The sequence below is a fragment of the Microtus ochrogaster genome, chromosome 5 (genome assembly GCF_000317375.1).
Source record: "Microtus ochrogaster isolate Prairie Vole_2 chromosome 5, MicOch1.0, whole genome shotgun sequence".
Lineage (NCBI taxonomy): Eukaryota > Metazoa > Chordata > Mammalia > Rodentia > Cricetidae > Microtus > Microtus ochrogaster.
The window spans coordinates 47,804,411-47,817,797 of NC_022012.1; the positions used below are offsets into that span (position 1 = coordinate 47,804,411).

The 13,387-nt window shown below is 35.2% G+C and overlaps 1 protein-coding gene across 1 annotated transcript in view; it reads right to left on the reverse strand.

The window, feature by feature from the left end:
• Atm (ATM serine/threonine kinase) overlaps positions 1–13,387 on the reverse strand; it is a 103,213-nt gene that overhangs the window by 62,720 nt on the left and 27,106 nt on the right. Inside the window, exons 14-23 of the mRNA XM_026779117.1 lie at positions 12,757–12,882; positions 10,877–11,002; positions 9,580–9,669; positions 7,524–7,695; positions 6,622–6,821; positions 4,830–4,912; positions 4,576–4,731; positions 3,134–3,209; positions 2,870–3,000; positions 966–1,095 (exon numbers count right to left, since the gene is read on the reverse strand). Coding sequence (XP_026634918.1) covers positions 966–1,095; positions 2,870–3,000; positions 3,134–3,209; positions 4,576–4,731; positions 4,830–4,912; positions 6,622–6,821; positions 7,524–7,695; positions 9,580–9,669; positions 10,877–11,002; positions 12,757–12,882 — 1,290 coding nt within the window. The remainder of the gene's footprint in view (positions 1–965; positions 1,096–2,869; positions 3,001–3,133; positions 3,210–4,575; positions 4,732–4,829; positions 4,913–6,621; positions 6,822–7,523; positions 7,696–9,579; positions 9,670–10,876; positions 11,003–12,756; positions 12,883–13,387) is intronic.

Here is a 13,387-nt window from a genome sequence, read left to right on the forward strand (position 1 = left end):
ATCTTATAGTAATGAGCTAAAAGGAAAGACATGAGAAACAAGCTTTTCTATAGTTAAGAAAAGCTGCCATTTCCAAAGATCTAAGGGAAACAATTACCAAAGAAAAAACATTTTCACATGGTATTAAGTTATCTAAAGAACAAACAGCAAAAGGAGAATGAGAAGTTTTAAGAGTTCTTCCACTACAAGGTGCTACTCCTAAGACTTTTTATGTTTTCTTCTTTAAAAATCACTGCCATCTGTCTATATTAGTAAAGGAAAGCCTTGTGGACAGAACAACATGCTTTCAGCTTAGCCATCAATTACTTTTTTAAAAGTCCCAATAGGCACCCATCTTCAGTTTTTAAATTTATTTTTAATTTTTATGTGTGGGGGTGTTTTGTCCACACGGATGTCTAAGTACAGTGCCTACAGAGATCAGAAAAGGGTGGCAGATACCCTGCAACTGGAGCTACAGATGCCATGTGGGTGCTGGGAATCAAACTCAGATCCTCAGAGCCCATGTTTTTAATTGAGTGCCTTCTCTCCAGCCCCTATCTTCATTTTCTGACAAGGTGTACTCACTCTGCAATCCAGGGAGCTCTCAAATTTAATTCAGTCATTGAATAGTAAGATCATAGGCACACACCATCATACACAGTATTTTCTGGTGTGTTTTGGATTTTTCCTTTTGGCTTTAAAGATTTCTTAAACTAAAAAAGGCCTTTTAATCTCTCTTTTATATTGAAATCCCCATTAAAGTTGGATTCGCCTCACAATAATTAGATTAGTTGAAGCAAAAACAATTGTTATTATTGACTTATTCTGACCTATAAATTTCATTCAGGAAAATTTTATCCTGTCCATACACTTGACTTAGACCAGCTTTACAGTGTTAACTACTAAACGCAAACTCTCATCAAAACTGTGCTAAGAACATGTAACACTGACAGACCGCACATGAGTGCAGAGCACAGACAACTTACTGTAGTCACCACGTCTCTTATTCCTGCCTCTGCTTTCAGGTATGCATTTTTAAAAGCTGTTTGCTGAAACTTCAAAAGCAGTGCTTTCGACCATCCAGAGGAATCTCCATGTCTCATATCCTGGAATAATCTTTAAAAACAAACAAAATCTATTTATTTCAAACCCTACATATCAAAGCATATTCTAGAACACAAATAAACCACTCCAAAGCTCTTCTTTTGAAAGGCTACTTCAGTAGTTCAGACCATCTGTGAAATGTTAAGGTCCTTAATCTATAAGCCAATTTTTCTAGATACAAAAGATTTCAAAGTTCTTTAACTACTGGTCAGATTTGAACATCAAAGCCAAGCTGTCAGAAAGAGTGTCTCCTCTTGTGAAACATGAATCATAAGAGTCTACAAACTTATTTATCAATCTTTTCTAATGTTTAATCATCCCCAAAATGAATAGCTTAATACTTGGATATTCAGTTAACATTATATTTGATGTAGAGGTTATCAATGTCTCTTACATAATAAACACATATTTTAAGGCAACTGTAATGAAGTTTAGTCTTGATATTTCTTAGAAATTTGTTATTTCTGATTCCTTTATTTTGCTAGCCTCTCTTGAAACAGCCCAACGTTAAATATCTAACAAATCAAAATATAAGAAAAAAAAACCAAAATATAACAAGTCTACTTATCTTTCTTGAAATTTTTGAAAACTTCGATTCCCCCCCCCCCCCGTGATATTACTTCACTGAGTTATTGCACTCAACTTATGATCCTCTATGGCCTGATAATTTAAACTTCAGTTCAGTAAGTTGAACTCCCACACATAACCAAGAGCAATCTTGACAATGCACTATTTTCTTACTAAAATAAATGAGGAAAAAGGAACAACACCTGGCTCATGGAAACACCACTGTCACAGACTCAAATTTTGGACACATTTGTTCTAACATCATAGAGCAGTGGCTCTCAACCTTCCTAATGCTACAACCCTTTAATACACTTCCTCAAGTTGTGGTGACCCCCAACCATAAAATTATTTTCATTGCTACTTCATAACTATTATTTTTATATTGTTATGAATAATAATGTAAACATCCGTGTTTTTTGATGGTCTTAGATGACCCTTGTGAAAGGGTCGCTCTACCATCCCAAAGAGTCACAACCCGCAGGTTGAGAACCACTGCCATAGAGTATGTGCCTGCTTGGATAATTTCTTTATGGCAACCTTCTTTTATTGGTCATTTAGATCTGAAAAATATGCAATTTTCAGCTTTTTAAAAATTTTATTTTACTATTATTATTATTATTGTCTTTCAAGACAGGTTTCTCTGTAGCTTTGGAGTCTGTCCTAGAAATCGCTCTTGTAGACTAGGCTGGCCTCAAACTCACAGAGATCCGCCTGCCTCTGCCTCCTGATTGCTGGGATTAAAGGCATGAGCCACCACTGCTCGGCTCAGCTTTGATGTTTTTAAAGTAGCACAGAATTTCTTTTTCAAATATATTCATTTCACCAATTGTCAATGAAAAGTCACCATAGCCAAATATTATTTTAGGCTAAAAACAGAAATTATATTAGCATCATACAAAATGAAGAGACTGCTGACTCACATAAAGCCATTAATAGCCAAATATTCTATACCTTCTCTGTGCTAGCAGACACTTCTCATTCAAACCAATGGCTCATAAGTTCCATAGCACCAAGCCAGTTAACTCTCTAAGCCAGTTTTCAATTATAAATTAGAGACAATGTTATATAAGTGACAGAACTGTCAGATTAAAGAAAAAACACAATTCCCAGGTACATGCATACACTGATTAAGTGGACGTTGCTGTTAACATTGCAGCTAGTGAAGGTGCTGCTGCTATCAGCAGCATTACAAGAGCTTTGTGAAAACCTAACTCATTACCTGTTGATTGACCCTGCAGCCAACATCCGAACTTGGTGATGATCATCAGCAAGAAACTGTGGAAATACTTCATTTACAGGAAAGTCTTGTCCCCTTATGTCAAGGATTGCCCATTTGGAATATGGATCAGCCTATTGTAAAATAGCAATCAAAGTTAAATGCAAAATATTAAGAAAAAAAAAACACTCATTAGCATACCGAAAGAAAGGAGGCCTGCCTCGATCATTCCAATGAAAAACTTTCTAGTAACATGGAATAACCCACCTCAAGGAGAGCTTGAAGACACTTTACTAATGCCATTCTTACAGAGAATATACATTTCTTCTCCTTTGTTAGATGCCTGAAATCAGATAAGACTTTCAATGTAATAATTATTCAAACAAAGGCAAAAACAGAAAAAAACAATAAATATTAACAATATCATAGATAATTTCAAAAAATTCTGCTTTAAATTAATTGTCAAGGCCAGTCTGGTCTACAAATCTAGTTCCAGGACAGCTAGGACTATTACACAGAGAAACCCTGTCTCGAAAATACAAAAAGAAAAAAACAACAACCCACAAAACCGCAAATAAATAATTCTCATTATAAGAAACATGCCAGCATGCCAGTATATTTATCTTCCCTAAAATTCAAGCTAAATAAAGAGAAATTCATTCTAATGTACACTTGTTTTATATCTTGGAACTGACATACTTCAGGTAGCCATACTATAGAAAACTGACTATGAACAGAATATCCTTTAGGTTTTCGTCATTATAACATATATTTAGAAATCTATGTTCTATACTGACTTAGAAAATTCTTTACTATTCTAAAAGAATGAGGCATCTAAGTGACATGTATGTGATCTCCTATAAGTAATAAATATGTTATTGCTGGACCTGAGTTTGATCCCTGGGACCCACACAGTAAAAGGAGAAAAACTGACTCCTACAAGTTGCTCTCTAACCTGAACATGTGCACCATGGCTGTGCTCAGACTTCCCCACACATTAAATAAAGTGTTAAAAAGATGTCTACAACTGTTATTGTGAGACTAGGAATGAAATAAGCAGTGTCAAAGCCAATAGGTTCATTTAGATCACCAACAATTCAGTTGGTTTAGGATTGCTGCACTTTTTATGCACCATCCATGTCAAGTTATGTGTGATTCAAAATTTACAGGGCCATATGCTAAACACTTTAGAACACAAAACTTTATAAAAACTAGTGTAGCTTTTCAGTTAGGAACTGGAAGACAGAGCTGGGCAAAGGGCTCTATAGCTGAAGTACGCGCCATGTAAGTGTGAACATGTGAACATCAGAATCTAGATCTCCAGAGCTCATGTAAAGTAAGATGCAGTAGCATCCATATGTACTCAATCTCAGCATGCATACAGCAAGATGAGAAACAGAAAAGGAGAAATCTGTGGGTCTGATATCCTGGTATGGGCAGCAGCGAACATAGTACCTGCTTTAAACAGGTAGAAAGTGAGGACTGACAGCCCAAGTTGTTCTTTGACTGTCTTAGAGTACAGTGACACACATGTACCCACACCCATGTAAGCAATATTCACTGACATGCACATTAAAGAAATGAAGACAGATTATGTTATACTATTGTTAAATATGCAGAAAGTTACACGAGATACTCAGGAAAAAAAAATCACCAAAGTATAGAGTTTACACCTGCATCCCGAAGTGAAGAAAGAGACTTATGCTTACCAAAATGCCCCAATCACTGTCAGGAACTGTCCCTGAGCATTCCTTGTGCCCTCAGTGTCCACACTGCCTTGACTTAGGCTTGTCACTATATGATGGACATGGCTTAAAATTGTTCGACAAACATCTTGGTCGCGACGATGCAGAGAACATGCCAGGCTGTGGTAGAAAAGGTTTTTGTTATTAAGCTTACAAGAACATGTCAGTTAGCTTATAATTTAAAGTGAGCATAACGTAACATGGCTTTCAATTCTTACGATAATGGTTTCAGAAGTTCAGCAACATCTTCCATTGGCAACGAATGCTCTCTTCCAGGAAGATCCTTCAGAAGCACTAAGTACTAGGGTAGTTTAAAAAAAAGAAAAAGCCAGCTTTACCCATACATCACTCTTTTAAGCACATATAAACATCACAGAGCATTTCTAAACACAGCATATAATAAAATATCTTTAAAATCAAAGACTTAATTCAAAATTCAGCACAACAGCTTTAACTTAAATGACTAAGAATCCTGACCGTATGGCACGGAGAACCCACACTCTCGCCTGTAAAATGGGGATATATCAATCAATTATTTGGTCAGGTAACAAAGGAGTAGAAACAATAACTTCTATTGCTGGAATTCAATAAATGATCATCACTGTCACCACTGCAGTTAAAAGATAAAGAATCTGAAACTAAATATGTCTCTATACTCTCAGAATAATGCTAAATTCAATGGTCAAAAACTACTGAGTCCTGGGAAGCAAAGATAATCCTGAAAAGTAAAATATCCTAACCTACCTACTTAACCATGGCAACTCTGTAACTATGTGTTACTACACACACACACACACACACACACACACACACACACAAACACACGGAGCTGTTATAAGTAACATTTATAAGGGTAATTAAAAATAAGCAATCAATTTCTCAGAGGTGCTAAGTAACTTTCTAGTTATAAGCAAAAAATCCTAAGAGATATTACTTATATATTAATAAAGAATTTGTTAAAACCCTCTTTAATACTTAACTTGGGAGTCATATATAATGTTACTGAGAATGTGGAATGATTTCAAACATCAAAGCTTCAAGACAAGCATATAACCCTTCCCACAAGTCAGTGGTAAAACTTTATACTAGAGTATTTGTGAGGAATGAAACCAAGGGTCCCAACAAGATACAATGAAACCCATTTCAATCAGAGAATGCCTGTTCAGCCTAATCCCATGACAAGGGATTCCATTACACAGTTAGGCATGCACTAGGTATGTCTACTAGTTACCAAACCAAGTCTATAATCTATCTAGAAGATACTCAATGGCTCAAGAGCTATCACCAACTTCTTACTGGGAATAAGGTAAGGACATATTCCACATGATAAGAAATTAGTTCCATAGACAGTTACTGAGTAAATAAATTCATTACTTATTTGTGAAAAGGTAGGGTTTTCATTTTGTCTTATAAAGACAAACAAAGGAGCTACAAATTTGTATGTGTGTGGGGGGGATTAAGCCACAAAGTCATGAATTAAAATTGAAGGTATTAGTAGCATTAGTTTGAAAGCAACACTCAGACCTCAAATTCCATGTTATGAATTATTTTTACAATCAAGACCTGTTCTACTGACTGCTGAATACACTCATAATCTCAGCACTTGGAAGGAAGACTGTAGCACAGGACAGCCTGGGCTACACAGTGAGAACCTGTCTTAAAGATGTTTCCTGTTCCAGTGTATAATAATACATAATAATTATAGGGAATAATATTCAAAATATACCCAAGTTTTAATGTTTCAGCCTCACCTTCAATTATTTTCATAGCATGCTAAAAGAGAAAAATGAGAAAACCAAGCGTGATAACATATACCTGTTACCCCACTTATTCAATAAAACTGCTTTTGCTTAATCTGGGAAACACATATACACACATATGCAGAATATATTTTATAACTAGTCTTAGATTCATCTTTCTAAAAAACAAGTCTTCAAAGTTACATATCCAACTATTACATATTTTGGTAACACCATAAAAAAATCAAAAAGCTTCTTCCACTTTACTCACCATCTGTAGGTGGATGGATTTAGTAAGGTCCAGTGTGCTAGAATCAAGTAGCATTAACAACTTTCTTCTAATATCAGTTGCTCTAAAAGACACTGTATTGCTCTGAGATGCGGTTACACACAAGCACAAGAACTTGAGCATGTCTAAAAGAAGATGATCTTGTTTTGACAGATAATCAGCAGCTAAAAGACTCATGGCACCTAAAAACAAAAGGCACTCATTAACACAGACAGGGGCACAGTAGACTGATACTGATATGACCTAAAACATCCTCCTGCTTTCACAGTCGAAATAATATATCATGTAGTTTTCGTTTAAACTATTTTTAATTTTTCTATGAACAATAAAGAAAGAAACTAAAAAATTTGAGTTTTAAAATGAGAGTGATTTAAAATGTACAGTACGGAGAGCCAGTGAAGTTGACCCAGCAAGTAAAAGGGTTTACATATAGCCAATAAAACTGAGTTTAAAACCCAGAACGCAGAGCACACAGTGGAAGGAGAGAACTGACTTCTAGACCATTGTCCTTCAACTTCCATGTGTGACCACATTAACACACGTGAACACAGAAAAATAATATAAACAATAATATATATTTTATAAGTGCTCAGGCATAGTGGCACTCACTTTTAATCTTAGCACTTGGGAGGCAGACTCAGGTGGATTATTTTGAGTTTGTAGACCACCCTGGTCTATATAATGAGTTCTAGGACAGGACTACATAGCAAAACTCTTGTCTCCAGAAAAAAAAAAAAAATTAATGTATAGAAAAAGAACAATCCAAGTAGACAATACCTCAGGGGAATGAAATTATAATTAAAGTTCTTTTCAGTGAGGTCCTTTACAGTGACAAATTCATATAAAGTGGTAAAGGAAACCCCAAGCAGTAAACACTTACTTACCAACAGTACTCTGATTCTCTCCAGAATCATTTGTATCGCTCACAGTACTAGCAGGGTAACCACTAAACAGACTTGAGGATGATGGACCCTGTGCCTCCATCAGATTTTCATCAGCAGCATCTTTCACGGAATTTACCTCTCCATAATCAAATGGCTTTTTTATACAGGATGCCTTTAGAAAGAAGAAACAAAGATGCAGTTTTCAGCTTCTTTCAGAAACACCCTAATCCATCATATTGTAGGAAGTGAATATATAAACTGTAATCTGTTTAGATAGCATGGTAATAACAAGATCTTAAAAATAAATTCTTATATAAAAAATTACCATGGGCCATCAAGAAGGCTCATGGGATAAAGGCACTTGCTGTCAATGCCTGATGATCTTAGTTGAATCCCTGGGATCCAAATGTTAAGAGAGAAAAGACTCCCAGAAATGTTGTGACACACATGCCCACATACAGCATAAATAAATAAATGTAATACAACAAGTCTAGCAGTCATTCCAAATTGTATTTAAACATTCGAGCACCACTCTGAACCCTTACAAACAAAAACTTTTAAAATTTAACACCAAAAATTGATGAAAGCACAGAATAAGTGTCAATTATTAGGACTATTTTGTTGGACAATAATAATATCCATCGAAATTAAAATTAAAGGGCATGGAAGCATGTTCCTGTAGTCCCACCTCTTTGAATACCTGAAGCAAAGAGCAAAGGAATCATTGAGCCTAGAGTTCTAGGGGAGCCTGGGCAACACAATTAATATCTTATCATAACTAACACACACACATACACTCCCTAAAATCCTCACATTACTTTGAACAATACAGTCCCTTTCTTGCATCCTTTCAAGCGCACAAATTCCAGAAGACAAAACAGAAACGCAGAAGTCTTTGTAGCAGAACTTTTGGTTAAAAGGGGAAAATGACTTGAAATGTTAAGTGAGAGCAGGTGAGTATGGAAGGCATAAGGATATGGTCCCTAAGCAGATTGCTTACAAGGCTTAGGTAGGATGACTGTCAAAAACTCAAGACCAAACTGGGGTATGTAATCAGTAACAGGCTAGCCAGGGATATCCTAGAAAGATGTACTCTAATACAGATAGACAGACAGAAAGGAAATAAAAAAGTAAAAGCAGGTGGATTTTTTAAAAAAATATTCTTATGATAGCGATATACACACACTATCCCTAAGCTAAGGAATACATAACTGCCACATAAAGCTCAGCAGTATGTATCTCACAGGTTAAGTATAGCAAAAAGAAAAACAATTTGTCATTAAATACAAATAATAAAGTTACAGAGTGTTTTTTCACTCAGTAAGCAATTAAAGTTTTTTCAGGCACTGTTAGTGAGCATGTATACAAAAGCCCAATGTGATAGAAATGAAGTTTAAACACAATAGTAAGAACAAGTTCCCTAGAAAACAAGCTGTCTTCCTCTACTTTGGGAGTTCTTTGTTTGTTTCTTAATGAATTGGCTAGACATGGTGCACACCTTTAATCCCAGTGCCAGGGAGGCAGAGGCAGACCTCTGGGAGTTCAAGACCAACCTGGTCTGCACAGCAAGTTCTAGGCTAGCCAAGCTACATGGTGAGAATAAATTGAATCTATCAGTCAATGATTTAGTAGGAAAATAACAGGCAACGAAAATACCCTGCCAGATACTGATATTAAGAAAAAAATCAAATACAAGTCCTCTTAATGCAACAAGTTTATTAAAGGCTACATTTATTTTTTAAACAAAGTTCAAGATGCTATATACCAGGAGATAATATTTATTCATTATAACAAAAATTTGCAATTTAGGGCCAGCAAAATGGGTCAGTGGAAGAGGTTTTTGCATACAAGTCAGTTACTGGATCACAGAAAGTGACAGACAAGAATCCTTTCCCAAGAATTGTCCTCTGACTTCCACATACACCATGGTACACAATGCCAGCTTGCTTGTGCTTGTTCATCCTCCATCCTTCTCTCTCACACATATATGTATATATAATTTTAATTGCATCTCAGAATCAATGAAATTTATTAGTCAAAAAAGATTCATACTTACTAAACTTTCACAAATATCTGCAATGTCATTCACAAGCTTTGAAGTTAACAATCGTAGGAAAAAGCCGGATACAATCTTGTGTGGATTACGCTGTAATTTAAACAAAGATCCAAGCAATAAAACATAAATACAGATTGTTGTTTATAGTATTTTCTTTATCATGAATGAAATGTAGATAACGAGTCCAGAACTGAGGCCAAATTATAAGTTGAGGTACATTATCATCTTTCTTTCTTTCTTTCTTTCTTTTTTTTTATTTAAGAACAAGGACTTATTGAGTCTATTTCAAGAAGGCAGTGAACTATAAAGTAACCAGAATAGCAACTACAGTCTAATCTCCTTAAGGAAATAATAAACGAAGTAAATATCTTTGTGTTGATGCATCATTAACCTATCAGCTACTGATACTAAACATAGTAAGCAACTGTCTGTGAGGCTCCCTCTTTCACTTCATGCCTTCCAAACTTATACAAAAATATAAGAAAGCATATTAGAAAATTGAAACTATATGCTATGAATATTAGGTTGCTTATGTACTAGCTTTCAAAGACAGTTCCAATTAGCAACCTTCTACATCCGTATGGTTATCCCAACAGGCTTCTGAAAAAATCCAAACAAAGATTACACACAGCTATACTTTTTCTACCAAATGTTACCTAAGATAATATGGGTAAAAGAAACATTTGTACTAAGCCTTACTGTTCTCTTGTTTTGAAAAGCACGAATTCTTGTTAGAAAGAAATCTAGATCCCTAAAACGAGTCTAACACTAACATTGTGTATCTTAGCTATTTTATAACTTGATTTCTGAGTTCAATTGCTGATTAGATTTTTAAAAATTTAAATAAGTAAAGATGTGTCAAAATTAGATAATTAAAAATCTATTAGAAAAAAAAAGAAACATTTGTACTAATATCATTTATCTTTATGAGCACTCTACAGACTGAGTTCATCCTAAGGTGGTGTTATTCATTTTTGTACCACTTATACCACCTGTGGTATAGTGTTAGGAAAAATTGCAGACTTGTAAACAACGAATCAACTAATGAAAATGTGCTAACAATAAAAGACTCATCTATGTAGTTATATATATACATATATATATATACATACATATTATATATAGTAAGAAAATGAAGTTACAAAATAAGTTTTATAATAAACCAATATTTCTGGAACATTTTTATCATTCAATTTAATTTCAGATCAGTATATAAACTTATAAAGGAACCAAAAACTCAAAATCACTAAATAATAAGCCATATGAATATACTATGCTACCAAAAAGATGATCTTACCTTGGTATGCCGACACAAGCAACTTGTACACAGATGTATCACGTTTTTCAATGAACCAATTCTAGATTCCTCATTTGTCTTATTTTTAAATAGAGAGATACTTTCTCCTGCACACTGCATTAGAGACTATTTAGAATAGAGGAAAAAAGACAAATTTCAGTTGAAATAACAACTTAGTATTGCTATTTTAAAATTTAATTTAAGAATCAAAGCTAAATATAAATATATATAAACTGAACATGAAACTGGGAGTGGCGACTGACACTTGTGATCCCAGCACTAAGAAAGATCATGAGGCCACCCTGGGCTAAAATCTGAGACCTTATCTCAAAAAAATAAAAAAGCACACGGCCATGTAATAAGATTGCAAATGAGGAACACCCAAAAAAGAAAATGACAAATTTAAGTCATGTGTGGCAATACACCTATAATTCCAGTGCTCAGAGGGTACTGGATTTTTTTAGTTACAGGCAGGTTGGACTGTACAATAAGGTTGTCTCAACAAACAAAATAGGAACAAAAACTCACCAGAATTTTACACCCTGCTCCCTTTGCAAATCTCACCACAGATAAGACATACTAGTATCAAGAGATTAAGCAAGTTTTAAGCTTAGGACCTACTTGATTGATATGCCCAATCAAGAATTCTTCACTATTGATTATCTTGGGGAAAAATTTTAGGAGTACAGATAAAATCAATGTGTATAGCCAGTCATGGTGGTGCACACTTTTAATGCCAGAACCTGGGAGACTGAGGAGGAAGAACTTTGTGTTCCAGGACAGTCAGGGACCCTACCTCAAAATAATACTACTGCTACTAACAACAACAACAATCATAAATATCAGTAATGTAATGAGGTTACATTGTGATAAAGATCTTTACCATATTTATTTACTACTGGCTTGTAATAACTACACATCTTAAGAAAGGACACGCTATTTTTTTAGACTGTATAAGTGAAAGAGCACCTCTAATCTAAAATATACACAACAAAAAATGTTTCAGAATTTGGAATATATATATATATTCCCCCTTCTAGGTTTGATGCCCAATACTGAGTGGAAAAAAAAAAAAAAACAAGACTTTGAACATGATCAAAAACTAGATTCATAGAAAAATTGGTGTGGGGGCTGGAGAGATGGCTCAGTGGTTAAGAGCATTGCCTGCTCTTCCAAAGGTCCGGAGTTCAATATATATATATAACAAGATATGTTTGGGATAGATCTCAAATCTAAAAACAAAACTCATTTGTTTCATCAACCCTGTGTTTGTTAGCTTTTTGTCAACTTGACAACAGCTAGAGTCATAAGAGAAGGGGGACCTTAATTAAAAATTAGTGTATAGGCAAGTCTGTGGGAGCATTTTCTTGACTGATCATTGCTGTAGAAGGCCCAGTCTACTGTGGACAATGGCATCCACAGACAGTCCGGGTAAGAAATAAAAGTGAACCAGGGGGATCAAGTCAATATACAGCATTCCTCCATGGCATCTGTTTCAGTTCCCACCTCAAGGGTCCTGCCCTGAGTATCTTCAATGTTGGACCATGATCTTGATGTATAAGCCAAACACCATCATCTTCCCCAGGTTGCTTTTGGCCATGGTCTTTAATCACAGCAACAGAAAACTAAAGACAACATCTCACACACATCCAATGCTAACCTGTGCCTACATCTTGAGTATGACCTGTCATATGAGGGCAGACGTGGAAATTTTCATCATTGTAGTTGTGCTGGGACTCAATTTTCTAGTTCTAAAGTGTTTCAGATTTCCTATTTTTTCAGATTAGGAACATTCAACAAACACAAAATTTTATTTTCCCTAATTTTTCCAGGAATTCATTTAAATCCATCTAAAACTTTATCAGTATAAATTTACCTACCTTGGCCTTCTGGAACAATTCCGATTTATATGCTTCCTCTTCCATTATTATACCCAAATAACAATAGCAGCCAAGAACGCCCACCAAAAGACTTGAACACCGGACAAGTGTTTCTGAACTTGTAATCTTAAATCATAAATTTAAAAATATAGTATTAGATATAAATAATTCTGTGTCCTTGGAATTACCTCTGAAAAAGAAGTTCATGCATATATGAAGAAATAAAAATTCAGCAGAGTTAAAACTGGAATGCTCCAGGGTAGCCATTAAAATCAGCTTAAAGATGACTGTAGAGTTATGATAACCAATATTCCAAAATAAATAGTCTAAGTTACTCCTAAAGACAGGTAGGACTATCTCCTCCTACTACTCCCAAAGTAGCAACATACAAGAAGGAAAAAAGAACAGTCCGGCAAGCAAACAAGTGTCTTAGAACATGAGCAGATAGCTGGTCATGCTGCTCAGGGGAAGAGTGTGTGCCTAACAAACACAGGGCCTAGGTTTGATGCCCAATACTGAGTGGAAAAAAAAAAAACAAACAAGACTTTGAACATGATCAAAAACTAGATTCATAGAAAAATTGGTGTGGGGGCTGGAGAGATGGCTCAGTGGTTAAGAGCATTGCCTGCTC